The sequence below is a fragment of the Grammomys surdaster genome, unplaced genomic scaffold (assembly GCF_004785775.1).
Source record: "Grammomys surdaster isolate TR1022 unplaced genomic scaffold, NIH_TR_1.0 65, whole genome shotgun sequence".
Lineage (NCBI taxonomy): Eukaryota > Metazoa > Chordata > Mammalia > Rodentia > Muridae > Grammomys > Grammomys surdaster.
In genome coordinates this window covers 20084621-20097346 of record NW_021604567.1, presented here as the reverse complement: position 1 = coordinate 20097346, position 12726 = coordinate 20084621, and the positions used below count along the sequence as shown (strand labels likewise).

General features: G+C 42.4%; 1 protein-coding gene across 2 annotated transcripts in view; it reads left to right on the top strand.

Moving 5' to 3' along the window:
* The window catches only part of Tmtc4 (transmembrane and tetratricopeptide repeat containing 4), a 59979-nt gene that overhangs the window by 45148 nt on the left and 2105 nt on the right, over positions 1 to 12726 (top strand). For both annotated transcript variants that reach the window (XM_028771148.1, XM_028771157.1), the window contains exons 13-17: positions 57 to 164; positions 330 to 471; positions 5501 to 5615; positions 7083 to 7195; positions 12580 to 12649. In XM_028771148.1, coding sequence (XP_028626981.1) covers positions 57 to 164; positions 330 to 471; positions 5501 to 5615; positions 7083 to 7195; positions 12580 to 12649 — 548 coding nt within the window. The remainder of the gene's footprint in view (positions 1 to 56; positions 165 to 329; positions 472 to 5500; positions 5616 to 7082; positions 7196 to 12579; positions 12650 to 12726) is intronic.

The window sequence follows — 12726 nt, the reverse complement described above, 5'->3', positions numbered from 1 at the left end:
TTAGCTAAAAACAACTGAACAGTGACAGACTGTGTGACTTTTCTCTGCATTTCCAGACTGAATCCCAAGTACGTTCATGCCATGAATAACCTCGGAAATATCTTAAAAGAAAGGAATGAGCTACAGGAAGCTGAAGAGCTGCTGTCAATGGCTGTCCAAATACAGTAAGCATTTTTTTCCTTTTTTTTTTCTTTTCTTTTCTTCTTTTTTCTTTTCTTAACATTCTGCCAGGAACAAAGAGTGAAATCTCTGGGTTTGGGCAGTCACCTAATCTCCTCGTTTTCTTGCTTATCTTTTGTAAAAAAAAAAAAAAAAAAATGTTTTTCCAGGCCAGACTTTGCAGCCGCATGGATGAATTTGGGTATAGTTCAGAACAGCCTGAAACGGTTTGAGGAGGCAGAGCAAAGCTACCGAACAGCGATTAAACACAGGCGGAAATACCCAGACTGTTACTACAACCTCGGGCGGCTGGTAAGGGCAGGTGGCCCCATTTCCCATCACCTAAAACAGCATGACCTTCTTAAACCTATCCAGCACTTTCCACATTATAAAAGTCCTCTATTTGCATTTATCTCCTTTGAAAGTAGTATACACTGCTGACGTTCTAATTAATGAGTCATCCAAACTGAATGACTCCAATTTATAAAAATCACAAAGGCAATAGATTAAATGAAATTCTGTACATTCCTTCTGCCCTGGAAAACGTGCTTCAAGGATTTGCTTCCTGATAAACATTGATTTTTTTGTTTTTTTTTAAAACATGAATTCAATAGAAACTAAGACTTAAAAACAAACCTGTAACTGATTTTCTGAGCTTCCTTGTTCTCTTTCCCCAAGGGAGCAGATCTCTTTCTGTGCAAAGGAACATCCTCCCCAAAAGGACGGTTTCAGGAGTGTTTATCTGAAAGGGCTTTACAGTTACTTAATGGACATAGAAACTAAGGTGTTTGAATTGCTCTGTATTTCTGTTTCTTAATAAAATATTTAAGGCAATCTGATTGCTCTTAATTTTCTTGGAAAAGAAAATAATGAGGCTCAAACAGCATGATTCTTTAAATAGGAGTCATTAGATTGACTAGGTAAAATTGATAAGGGAATTAAAATTGATCTGTCTGAGCCAAAGTGGATTGTACTCACAGAGATGGAACATCTAAAAAGAGTGTATAGCTTCACAAGTAGGTAGGATCCACAGGTTAAAAAAAAAAAAGTCTTGCTTATCCTCATTTGAAATACTTGAAGCATCTTTGCTTTGTGCATTCTTTGTATAGACAAAACTAGTAGTTCCCCCATATTAGCTATTTATCCAAATAACTACCTCATCTCCTGTTTGATAATTCAGAAGTTCCAAATAGCATTTGAATACAAGCTTTGAAGACCATGTCAAAGCAGAAGAAAAACCAAGAAAACATTGGGTGTTTGGGGTATTTTTGCTTGCATGTAATTAAAATGGTATAAAAGGAAAAAAGAGGAGGGGGGGATGGGATGGGGGTTTCTAGGGAGGAGAAAGGGGGAAAGGGGATGACATCTGAAATGTAAATAAATAAAATATCCAATAAAAATAAATAAATCACAATAATTACTTCAGCTATTAAAAGAAAAAAGAAAACATTGGGTGTTTAGGATATTTTAATAGAAAGAATAGGCTTCTATTTTTACCATGACATGAATAACTTTGGCCTTTAGCATGTGGCAAAGAAAAAGACTGACTTTCTAATGCTGGACAAGTCACTTTGAGTGGACAGACAGTGCTTGTATTATAAATTTTAGAATAAAACACAAACCTTGTTTTAGTTGTGATATATGTATGATGAGTATGATAAGAAGACACCATCTCTAGGAATCTACTCCAGTGTCAAAAAGAGGCATCACTTCCTGCAGGGCACAGTAGAGCAGAGACATCAACACCACTGACCCCAGGGAGCAGAGATTTGAACAAAGGACAGAAGCTTGAGACTCCCTTGTCTGTATCAGCTGTCTCCAGGTCTGCTGGGCCCTGGGTGTTTTTACATTCCAAAATGCATATTTTTGATCTGTTTTGTACTAATGTGCTGAAGCGTGTTTCTCCCAGAAACCAGAAGACTAAGTACTAAAGCTCTTCTAAGGGTAAGCTGGGGTGGGGGGCACTTGGAAACCCCATGACAGTGTGAGTAGAGACCAAAACCTCAGTCGCATACAAAGCAGGGCGAGTCCTCAGAGTTAACAAAGGGAGGATGTGCTGGCTGGAGGGAGAAGAGTTAACCTAAATCTATGCATGGAGGTAGAATGACTGTCTCTGATGAGCCAGTTAAATTAGCAGTTAAATGACATTAGACTAGTCCCTGTGAAGTCTTTGGTGTTTCCCCTTTTCTAGAGGTAGCTCCTTTCAGGTCACTTCCTGCCAAGTAAGTGTGCCCACCTGCAGCTTCCACGTTAAAGCTCAGTTCTACAGTCATCTCTTCCTCACTACCCACTGCCCGTCACTGCGGTTCCTTGGGATTTGGAAAACAGAATCTATGCTAAGTGAGCCCAGTAAGAGTAGCTTCCAAAGAAAAGAACTCAGAACATAAAATATAAGCTTAGATAGTGAACTCTAGTCTTGGTCTGCATGATGCCTTCTTTGACTGTGATGATCATTCATTGGTCCCAAAATGATGGAGACCACAGTATTGTTTACCCATTGTGCTACCCTGAAGTGGCGTTACCACAGGGCCTGTTGTGTATGGTTGTCATTCTCCGTTGTGGTTTAATTATCCAGCTTTTGCCCTTGACAACTTAAAAGCATTAAGGCTTAATCTCTAACACCTCAACTGGCTCATTTATATATCCACATATAAAAGGACCTTGATAGCTTTAAGGTGTCTGTTTTAGAAGTTGCATTTTTATAATGGGAGATAAATATTTGCTTTGATTTGTGGACTCTGGAAAGAAGAGGATATAATGCCTTTCTTATTCCTCTATATTATAATTCCTCTATAACGATAGAAGAAATGGGAAAAGCTGGATTATTTGGAACATGGGGCTCATCCTTGAGGGTGGTGGTGCCAGTGACTTGGAGGAGTGCTGAAGACTGTTGACTGTGCTGACTGGTCATTACATCAGCCATGATAGGCTTTAGAAAAGGAAAGGCTTGCTAAGTATTTTAAATAGGGAAGGCTTAGCACACGGAATTGGTCAGAAAGTTGTGGAAATTAAAAGATATAAATGTTAGTTCAGAGATCAATAATGAAAAGAAATTCATAAGTTTAGGAGAAGCATGTGGATGGACAAATAACTAACCTCAGACGAAGCTACCTTTTAAAGGAAGATGACTGCTCCAGCCTTGGGACAGTGGAAGAGGGGATGGAGCCATTCTGAGACAGCCAGTAGCAGAATGAGAGGTAGGGGAGAAGCATGGTCCTCTGCCCTGTCCTTCTGAGGCTGGGAGAAAGAGGCAGAGGGTAAAGGAGTCAGGGAGTCAGAGGCTAAAGGACCCGTGAGGGACTGGTAGGTGAGTAACACCTCTATTCCCTGCTGAGTATTAAATCACCATCATTGTGTTTCTCTGCTTCCTTAGAAGTGTGTATAAAGGAAGAGTAGCCATGGAGACAAAATGAAAACTTGTTATCTGGTTCACCTTCAACAAAACAACAGTCAGTAACAGAGGGAAAAACTAGGAAACATCCGGAGAACTTGTGTTGTATAACAAATTTACAGTGTCATCACTGACTCCATCCGTGACTATGATGCGTAATACGCGCCAGAGAGAACTGACTTAGACACCGGATGCAGGGCCTAAGTTTAATGTTTGGTATATTTAAACAGCCCTATTTATTTGAATTTTTCTACCATTTTCTAATGGTTCTAAAGGAAAAAAACATTCTAAGTCTCAGGAGAAATTTGAGGAAATTCTCTTTAACAAAAAGAGGTTTGTAAATGTTTTCATAATTCATTTAACCTCATATCACCTATTTGTTGTGCTGAACATAGGACAACTCAAAATGTTTCTGTCATCCAGTGGAAAATGGGCTTAGTAAGCAGAAGGAAATAATAAGTTAAAGCTGCCAGAGATTCCTGTGATAGGGACTTCATGCAGAGTTTAGGGATGGAATATATTCAGATGAAATATACCTTTGACCTGAGTTGAAGAGGGCCGGATTACCTGCTAAAGAATCCATTGCAAGATAGGGAAATTACATTTTCTGTACAAGTATGAGGACCTGAGTTCAGGTCCCCAGAACTCCATGTGAATACCATGTGGGCATGATGACCAGTAGAGTTGGTGCTCCCAGAGAAAGCTGGCTAGTGAGAGTAGCCATTTTAGTGAGCTCTGGGATTAACTGAGAGACCACACCTCAAAGAAGAAAGTGATAGAGCCATGGAAGATGATTCCTGGCATCAGCCTTGGACCCCCAAATGCAGGTGCTAACATGTGCACATGTACCCATACACATGCAGAAACATACACACAAGCACACGGACATACCACACACACACACACACACACACACACGCACACATACACACACATGGAAAAAAAGAAAAGAATCCATCACTTTGTCCCTCCGACTTTTGCTGACTGCAGATTAGAGCTCTCTGTTTTATATTGTTAAGGATGTTAAATGAAATCTCCTGTCCAGAGAAAGCAAAGGTGATGATGCTCTTCTTCCCAAACAAGCAGAGAGGATCCAGACTGCTGAGGGATTTTATTTTACTATATGGGTCTCCAAACAGTTTGTAAAATATATCTGAATGGCTCATACTTGTATTTTGAGTTTAGGTATTCAGAAGAGGTTCCTAAACTATTCTTCACAAGCAAATTAGGCATATGACGTGCATGTATGCTTTCACTCCCCACCCCCACCCCAGTCATTTCTTGGGGGAGGGGGGAGAGTGAACCTGTGTGTGTTCATGTGGAGGCCAACTATCAACCTTGTTTTCCTCTGTGGCTCTCCTCCTTATGTTTTGAGGCAGAGTCTCACTGTTTCAGACCTTGCCATTTCAACTAGGTTCGCTGGCCAGTAAGCTTCCTGGGGTCTACCTCTCTCTGTCCTCCACCCAGTTTTTGGGTTGAATGTATATGCCAATAGGCTTAGCTTTATGCAAATGCTGAGCTGTTTCCCATGCCTACTCATTTACTGGTCTAAATAATACTTTATCAAAGATAGACTACAGGGTCCTTTCTGGAACAGAGTCATCAGGGTTTTTCAGTAGCTTGAAGTATGATGTCATACTTGTGATCAGCACATAATGGTTATAAGGTTTCTTGGCTCAGGACCCAGGCCACCTAGTTCTACCCCTGTCCTTCCATCTCTAGATGTGTGGCCAAGCAAGTCACTCATTTCCCTTTTGTCTTGGTTCTTGCATCTGTAAAGCTCGAATTGTGATGGCATGTACTCATTGGGATTGTGCTTTCAAGTGCCCGGATTAATATATAGAAGTAATATGGTAGTTCTTGTTTGTTCTGTGGGATTTTGTGACATAGAGAGGGAACAAGGAAGAAGAGTTGGAATATTGACTCTGGGGGCCGGGTCTTTATTTTCAGTATGCAGATTTAAATCGCCACGTGGATGCATTGAATGCTTGGAGAAATGCCACCGTACTGAAGCCTGAGCACAGCCTGGCATGGAACAACATGATCATACTTCTGGACAACACAGGTGCAGAGGAGAAGGAGATGATGAGAAGGTGTTCCACCATCTGTCAGTTCTGTGGGCTAATCAAGGCATGCAGACCAGTGTCATTCCACAGGCTAGTCAGGACACGCTGGTGACCAGTGTTAGCCTTACAGTTTGAAAGATAAATAGGCTGGATGTGGTGGTGCCCAGCTTTAATCCCAGCACTTGGCAGGGAGAGGCAGGCAGATCTCTGAGTTTAAGGCCAGCTGGGATGATGCAGTGAGACTCCAGGAAAGAAAAGAAAGGAGTGGGGGAAGGAAAGGAAGGAGGAAGAATGAAAATCAGTCTGGGTTAATTGGTCTAAACAAAAATAACTGTTTTTCTAGAGTTAGAAAACAGGGGAGATGGCTCAGTCAGTAAAATGCTCACAGTGCAGGCATGAGGCCCCAAGTCCAGCCCTCCTCACCCACATAAAAGCCTAGGCATGGTGGTAGATACCATACAACCCCAACCCTGGGGAAATAGAAACAGGAGATCCCTGGGGGTTCATTAGCCAGCTAGATTAACCTAATTAGTGATCTCCAAGTTCAGTGAGAACCCTGGCCTTGTCTTAAAAAATAGAGCAGATAGCAATTGAAGAAGATACCTGATACTGACTTCTAACCACACATGCCCAGCACACACAATAATGCGAGTGTCTTTCTAGAAAATGAAGTTTGCTAACATATCTGAACATATTGTGATGGACATTATAACATACTGAGAATTAGTGTTGAGTCCTGGAGGAAGGTGTGCGATCAGGTCTCATTTACTGTGAGGCCCACCATTGAGCCACACAACCCTCCAGTATCCTGGAAACATCTAGGGACACATAGGATCTGCTTTCAGGTCTATACTGAGAGCAGTGGATTCTTAGTTAAAATATAATGCTGATGACTAGATCTGATTTCTTAGCCCATAGACCAGATTCAAACAGTTTGGGTGGGTGGGGGTCTACTACCTTTGTTTTGCTATCTTACAATATTGGAGATCAGTCCCAGGGCCTTGGATGTGGTAGGCAAGTTCTCTACCAAGTAGCCTTCTCCTGCCTTCTTTATAAAAACCCAACCATCCCTTAAGAAACCTTGGTGGTACTTTGACAGAATTGAAAACTAGTAAGCCATCTAAACCGTGTAGACAGGAGATAGATGCTTGTTTTCTAAGGCAAATACAGGATGTGTACTGGCTGTGAGAATATCCAGAAGTTAGCGTTGCTTTGCTGTGCTTTATGTCCTACTTTGGGTATAACTGGTATCTGGGAGAGAATTTAAACATGGTCTAAAATGTCTGTTAGTAACGTACTGAGTTGCCATGCCTCTTCCACCCACTAGGCTGTGGGCCCATCTTCTCATGTTCTGCTTGGGTTTTCTCAAGCAGTATTTTCAATACTGTGTATCATGCATTCAGGTCCCGTTCTAGAGAAATGAAGACACAAGCACAGTATTGATTAATTTTCATTTCTCCTCCCAGGTAACTTAGCTCAGGCTGAGGCCGTCGGAAGAGAGGCGCTACAGTTAATTCCTAATGATCACTCCCTTATGTTCTCATTGGCAAACGTGCTGGGGAAATCCCAGAAATACAAGGTGGGTAAGCCACAGGCCTTGATGTCCTGCAGTCTGTCGAGCAGCTGACAGGTCCACAGTGTTTCTTATGCCCAGTTCAGTGAAGGGTCAGGCCAGAGCAGGAGTACCAGGGGAGTTCTTGGTCAGATTCTTTTCCTGGAGAAGTTACCTAACAGCTAGACCCAGTGTCCTTTTTCATCAGAAAACAGCTTATTCCTTGTGGTGAGGGAAGAGAAGCACAGGGAAAATAACTAGGGTGAGCTGCTGATGCTGGGCTTCCGTGCCACATCGCTGGTGTCAAGACGATTTAACACAGTGCCATCCTCCCAGGGCACCCTCCTCCTCCTCCTCCTTTGCATGCAGAGTCTAACCCTGCCCTTGCAGTAGGACAGGAGTACTAGGTCTCCTGTCTGTGGGTTCTGTCCTATGCGTTTTATAAACCTAGGTTTCTCCTCTGCATTACATGTCATCATCAAGGCCCTAGAGGTTTTTGACCAATGAAAATTATAAGATCTTAACGCTGGCACTAAGATGTAGTTCAGTGATAGAAGGCTTGCCTAGGATGTATGAATGTATGAGACCTCCAGACATAAACACACACACACAGTTGTTGTCTGGGCCTCACTCCCTGTGTACTTTAGGGAACTGTATAGGTCCATGGGGGCAGTTGCCCCACACTCTATACTTTATATTCTACACCCTGTACTATTGAGGGAGCTGGTTAACGCAGATTCCTCCCCCAGGATACTCAGTCTGGATTGGGTCAAGTCAGGGGTATTTATTTCCAAATGACATCCTGGGCACCTCACACAGACATACTTTGGAAACACTTGGAGAAGCAGTTCCACAGCCTTTAGAGGAAGAAATATTACAGGATTGTGATCTGATGGATATTTGAGTTATTACTTAAAATATTAATTATTTTATTAATATTTTTATTAATATTTTATTCTGGATAATTTTATTTCAGAATTATAACAGCTATGTTTTATTTTGAACACCTTGAGGCCGTGGATATGATTCAAGGCTTAAAAGTAGCGATTAATTTTTCTCCTTAATCAATACCTCTCTAGTACCATTTCCTTGTATTCTTTAGACATCATTATTGGTTTAATTTTCTATAAGCTATTTGATACGTTTCTATCATTTTTGAATATTGGTGAATTTAGGTTTTGCTATACATTTTTAGTTATAGCTTTTGTTCTAAAAAAAAATGGCTTTTTGAGTTGTTTCATTTTATTTTTTATACCTCTACATGGAGGAAGGGTGGGTCAGCAAGAACGAACCAGGAGACTCAGTCCTCCATTGACCCAGCTACCTACAGCAAGTCTTCAAGATGCTGATTCCGTGATCACTGTATTGATTTTTTCATCATCCTGCAGTCTATAAAGTGCAATTTCTATTATGGGAATTGAGCCCAGGGTTCATTTGGCTTCCTGTTCACATTGCCCCCCTCCCCATAAGTAGAAAATACTCCATGTAACAGAATGGTACAATTGGTTGCCCATCTGTACACGTTTTTATCTTAATGGGCAAGGCCAGAGTACTGAGCCTATGATAAGGAAACAAAATGAAATCTGAAATAAGGAGCTCATTTTGAGCTCTTAGGCAGCTCCCAGCAGGGAGCATGATGGGACTTTTCCAGCCAGGGCATCAGCCAGCGTAGTCCAGCCATGGAGCCAGTATCTCTTACATTTTTTTTTTAAGTTAAGGGTTTTGAATGTAAACATTTGTGTAGCTTTTCTGTCACAATAGGAAGAGGATATCTTTTGTTCTTGGCCTGTGGAGTGCCCTGTCCTGCATGTTGACAGAGCCCTGGGCAGATCAGTAGGGAGATAGGGACATAGGGAAATGGGGAAATAATGTCTTACAGGATTGGTAGGCTCATCTTTTAGCCCAAAGAGGGAGAGGGGGAGGGGGAGGGGGAGGGGGAGAGAGAGAGTGCGTGCGTGCGTGCGTGTGTTTCTCTGGAGCCAGAGGCTGATGTAAGGTATCTTCCTCACTTCCTCATTCACTGACTATCTTATCTCTTGAGAGTCTGAGCTGAATCTGGAGCTCAGTGATTTGGCCAAATTGACTGTCAAGAGAAGTGCAGTGATCCTCCTGTCTCCACCTCTCCAACACTGCGCTATTGTTTGCGTGGGTGCTGGGATACAGATTCAGGGACTCATGCTTGCAGTCGTGAAATGATAAAAAGAATTTCTCATCAATATCAGGATTTGGGCTTCAGCAGCCTGCTAGCAGCTTGAGTGTACAGTAAATGTGTCTACTGTATTGAGTGGTTCTAGTGCTCAGTCAAGAGCCCTAGAACCTAACAGCAGCCATCATTCAGTTTGTTCTTATATAAAGTGGATAGCAGTTTGCTTGACTTCTGGCAGCATGATAGAACATACATGAGGGTGGAATTTGCATCTATTGAATGATAAATACTTGCATATAAAAAGATGTTAGCTTAATTATCATTAAATGAACCTCTGTGGATCACTTTTAAACCCATTAAAATTTATGTTGCTTTCCAGTTTGGGGCTAATGTGGGAGAGCCAAGGGATGTTCAGTTGTCCCTGCGATACTTCCTAGCCATCCCTTTCTGCATTTCTCATTCACTGCTTTGGTGTTTAAGAGCAGGTCACAGTGAAAGAGTGGTTTCCCAAACTCTAGTCATGTGTGCCACACTGATAAGAACTCTTTGGTTTTTTCACATAGATTCTACCCAATTTACTTGCTTTATTCATTTGTTTATGTCTGCTTATTTAAGAGGCTGAGTCTTGCTATACTGGCATTCTTCGATCCTCCTACCTCAGCCTCCCAAGTACCTGGGAGGATTCCACATCCAGCTGACGTTTCTCTTTAAGTAAATATTTATTAAACTTTCTTAATCTTTTTATTTTATGTCTGTTTACCACATGTGTGCATTGCCCGGGGAGGCCAGAAAAAAAAACCATCATATCCCTTGAGGCTGGAGTTACACATGGTTGTTTGAAGCCGTGTGAGTAGTGGGAATCCAACTGGGCTTCTCTGCAAATGCAATATGTTCGACTGCTGAGCCACCTCTCCAGCCCTTTGAATATATTTTAAACACAGATACATGTGTTTTAAAAGGAAATATCATGTCATGATTAGAATTATGGGGTAGCTCAGAAGTGAAAATTTTATTCAGTCTCAGCTGTTTAACCATCCCAGGCATAGGCTCTGAGCCTGGGGCTACCCTCTGTTAGCTTTAAAAAGAGATTGGCCCATGGTAGAAGTTGTGAGCCAGGAGCCGCCAGTTGCTCAGACTTTTGCCTACGTGAATCTAAAGGTAGGTGGTCTTCCTGCACTTTGTTTCAACTGCACATTAGATTGTCCCTTTTCCCTGGGTCATGGCCCTTAGGACACCCCATCAGAGGGCACAGGCTTAGTCTTAAGGACCCACTGCTGCTGTGACATTTTGTCTTCCAGTTCCTCTCTACCCAGATCTCCAACTTGTTCTAAAAACCCAAATTACAAGGCCATTTCCAGCTCTAAACCTTTGTTAAATGCAGTGTTTAATGTACCTGAGAAGAGAGTGTATTCTTTTTCCTTCATGTTGATAAACAAAATCTGCTATTTTAAATGATGGCCATATCTAATCGTTGCCTGGGCCTAGAACCATGCAGATCTCTCCATGGTCCAGCTGATAAAAGAGTTCTCTGCTTTCTTGAACGGGGCCATTAAAGGCCAATGGGATAGATGAACATGCCGTAGGCTTTGAACACCTTTACACCTAGGCTCATCCCCATGTTCGGATGCAGCCCAGGGCTGCTGAAGCATGCAATCAAGCAGCACCAGCACTCCTGAGGCAGCAGATCCTGCCCACACTCACTTGCTCCCAGACCTGCCCTTTCTGGGACATCCCTTTGTCCACACGCTTCGGTGTTTCTATTTCTAGCCTTGGAAACTTGATTCAAACTTCCCCTCTGATCTTCTGGTCCCCCTGTCTAGTTCAACCTCGCCATCAGGAATAGCCATTCCATAAAAATGTGTGAACCTCAATGCCCTGCCCACAATCGGTATCACAGTCTACTCTGCCCTCACCAACTCTTCGTTACCCAGGGACAGCTATAGCCTTGGCATTTGAGCAGTTAGGGAAATGAGAATTTCTAGGAACCCCCTAGAACATGTTATCCATCCCTAAGGCCACTCACTCCAGCAAACGCCTGTGAGTGCCGCAGAGCATCTTAAAGTGGGTTTCATCGTCTGGCTCTCTTATTTTCTATAGTTTTAGGTGTTAGATGAGAATGTTCAAAAATCATCAGAAAAAGCATAGCTGCATAAAAACCTTCTGTTTGGGTTGGTTGTCCTGCAGCTTATCTAAAATGTTGGGCAAACCTTAGGTTCTCTAAAGGCAGTTTGTCTACGTCCTGCTGGAGCCAAGATATAGAACTGACTCATCACTGGCATCCTGTATGTCAGATTGATGGCTTCATTTAAACTCTTTTAAATAATACTTCTGCATGACCGGGTTTTCTCTGAGCTCTGTGGGTTTAGAGTTGTCCACCTAGACAACCAGCCTATTTCCCTGGATACCCATGGGCTATCCCATGGAAATGAAGCTGCTCTTTCTTCTTGCACTTTAGAAAATGCAGAAGCAGAGGCAGAAAGCCCACTCAGAGAAGCCAAAATTACCCCAGTCTAACAGCATGGGTTGTGTAAGCTCAGCATTTAGTGCCATTTGCAATGAGCTTGGCTCTACATGTGGGAGACATGCATTGTGGCCTAGGCTTATGTTAGTAGAGAGGTTGGACATCTATCTCTGGGCATCATGGTAGACACCATGTCACCCTGCTTCATGGTGACCCTACTGCAGCTAAGGACAACTTAGAGGAAACGTACAAAAATCATTCCATGCTTACCAGGGACATTTGGTCACAGTCATACACAGAATTGGACGGCTCCCATCATAGGGGGCAGTTTCTTCCTCATTCTCTTTGCTAATTCCTGTTGAATGGGAGAATCCAGCCTCATCTGGGATGCAAGGGTGTTCTGGGTTTCTGAGGTGATTAAACAGCTTATACCCCTACCTGAGAGTCTGGAATGAGGCATTTACTTCAGGTTGGGCATGCTGCCCTCATGGGTATCCTTGACAGCTTGGTCCTTTCCTTGTCTGTGCCCTTCCCTCATTGTACCCTGAATCGAGTCCTCTGATTTAGGTTGTGAAATCCCAGCCACTTGTGAGGTGGAGCTCACAGACTTCATCATCCCCTCTCCTCTGGTCACCACTGTGTTCCACCACCCCTTGTCACCTTCCATGTTAGTTTCTCTAGCCTCTTCTGAGCAAGGCTGTTTCTGGAAAGGATATGGTGATACAAAACAATGATGCTAGAAGGTAAGATGATTGGTTTTGCTTTGTACATAAGACCTTCTTCTGTATGTATTTTGTTCCATAGGAGTCTGAAGCTTTATTCCTCAAGGCAATTAAAGCAAATCCAAATGTTGCAAGTTACCATGGTAATTTGGGTAAGAAAATTTTCCATTTGAATTATAATTGAAATTTTGATATTACACACACACACATACACACACACATGTGTGTG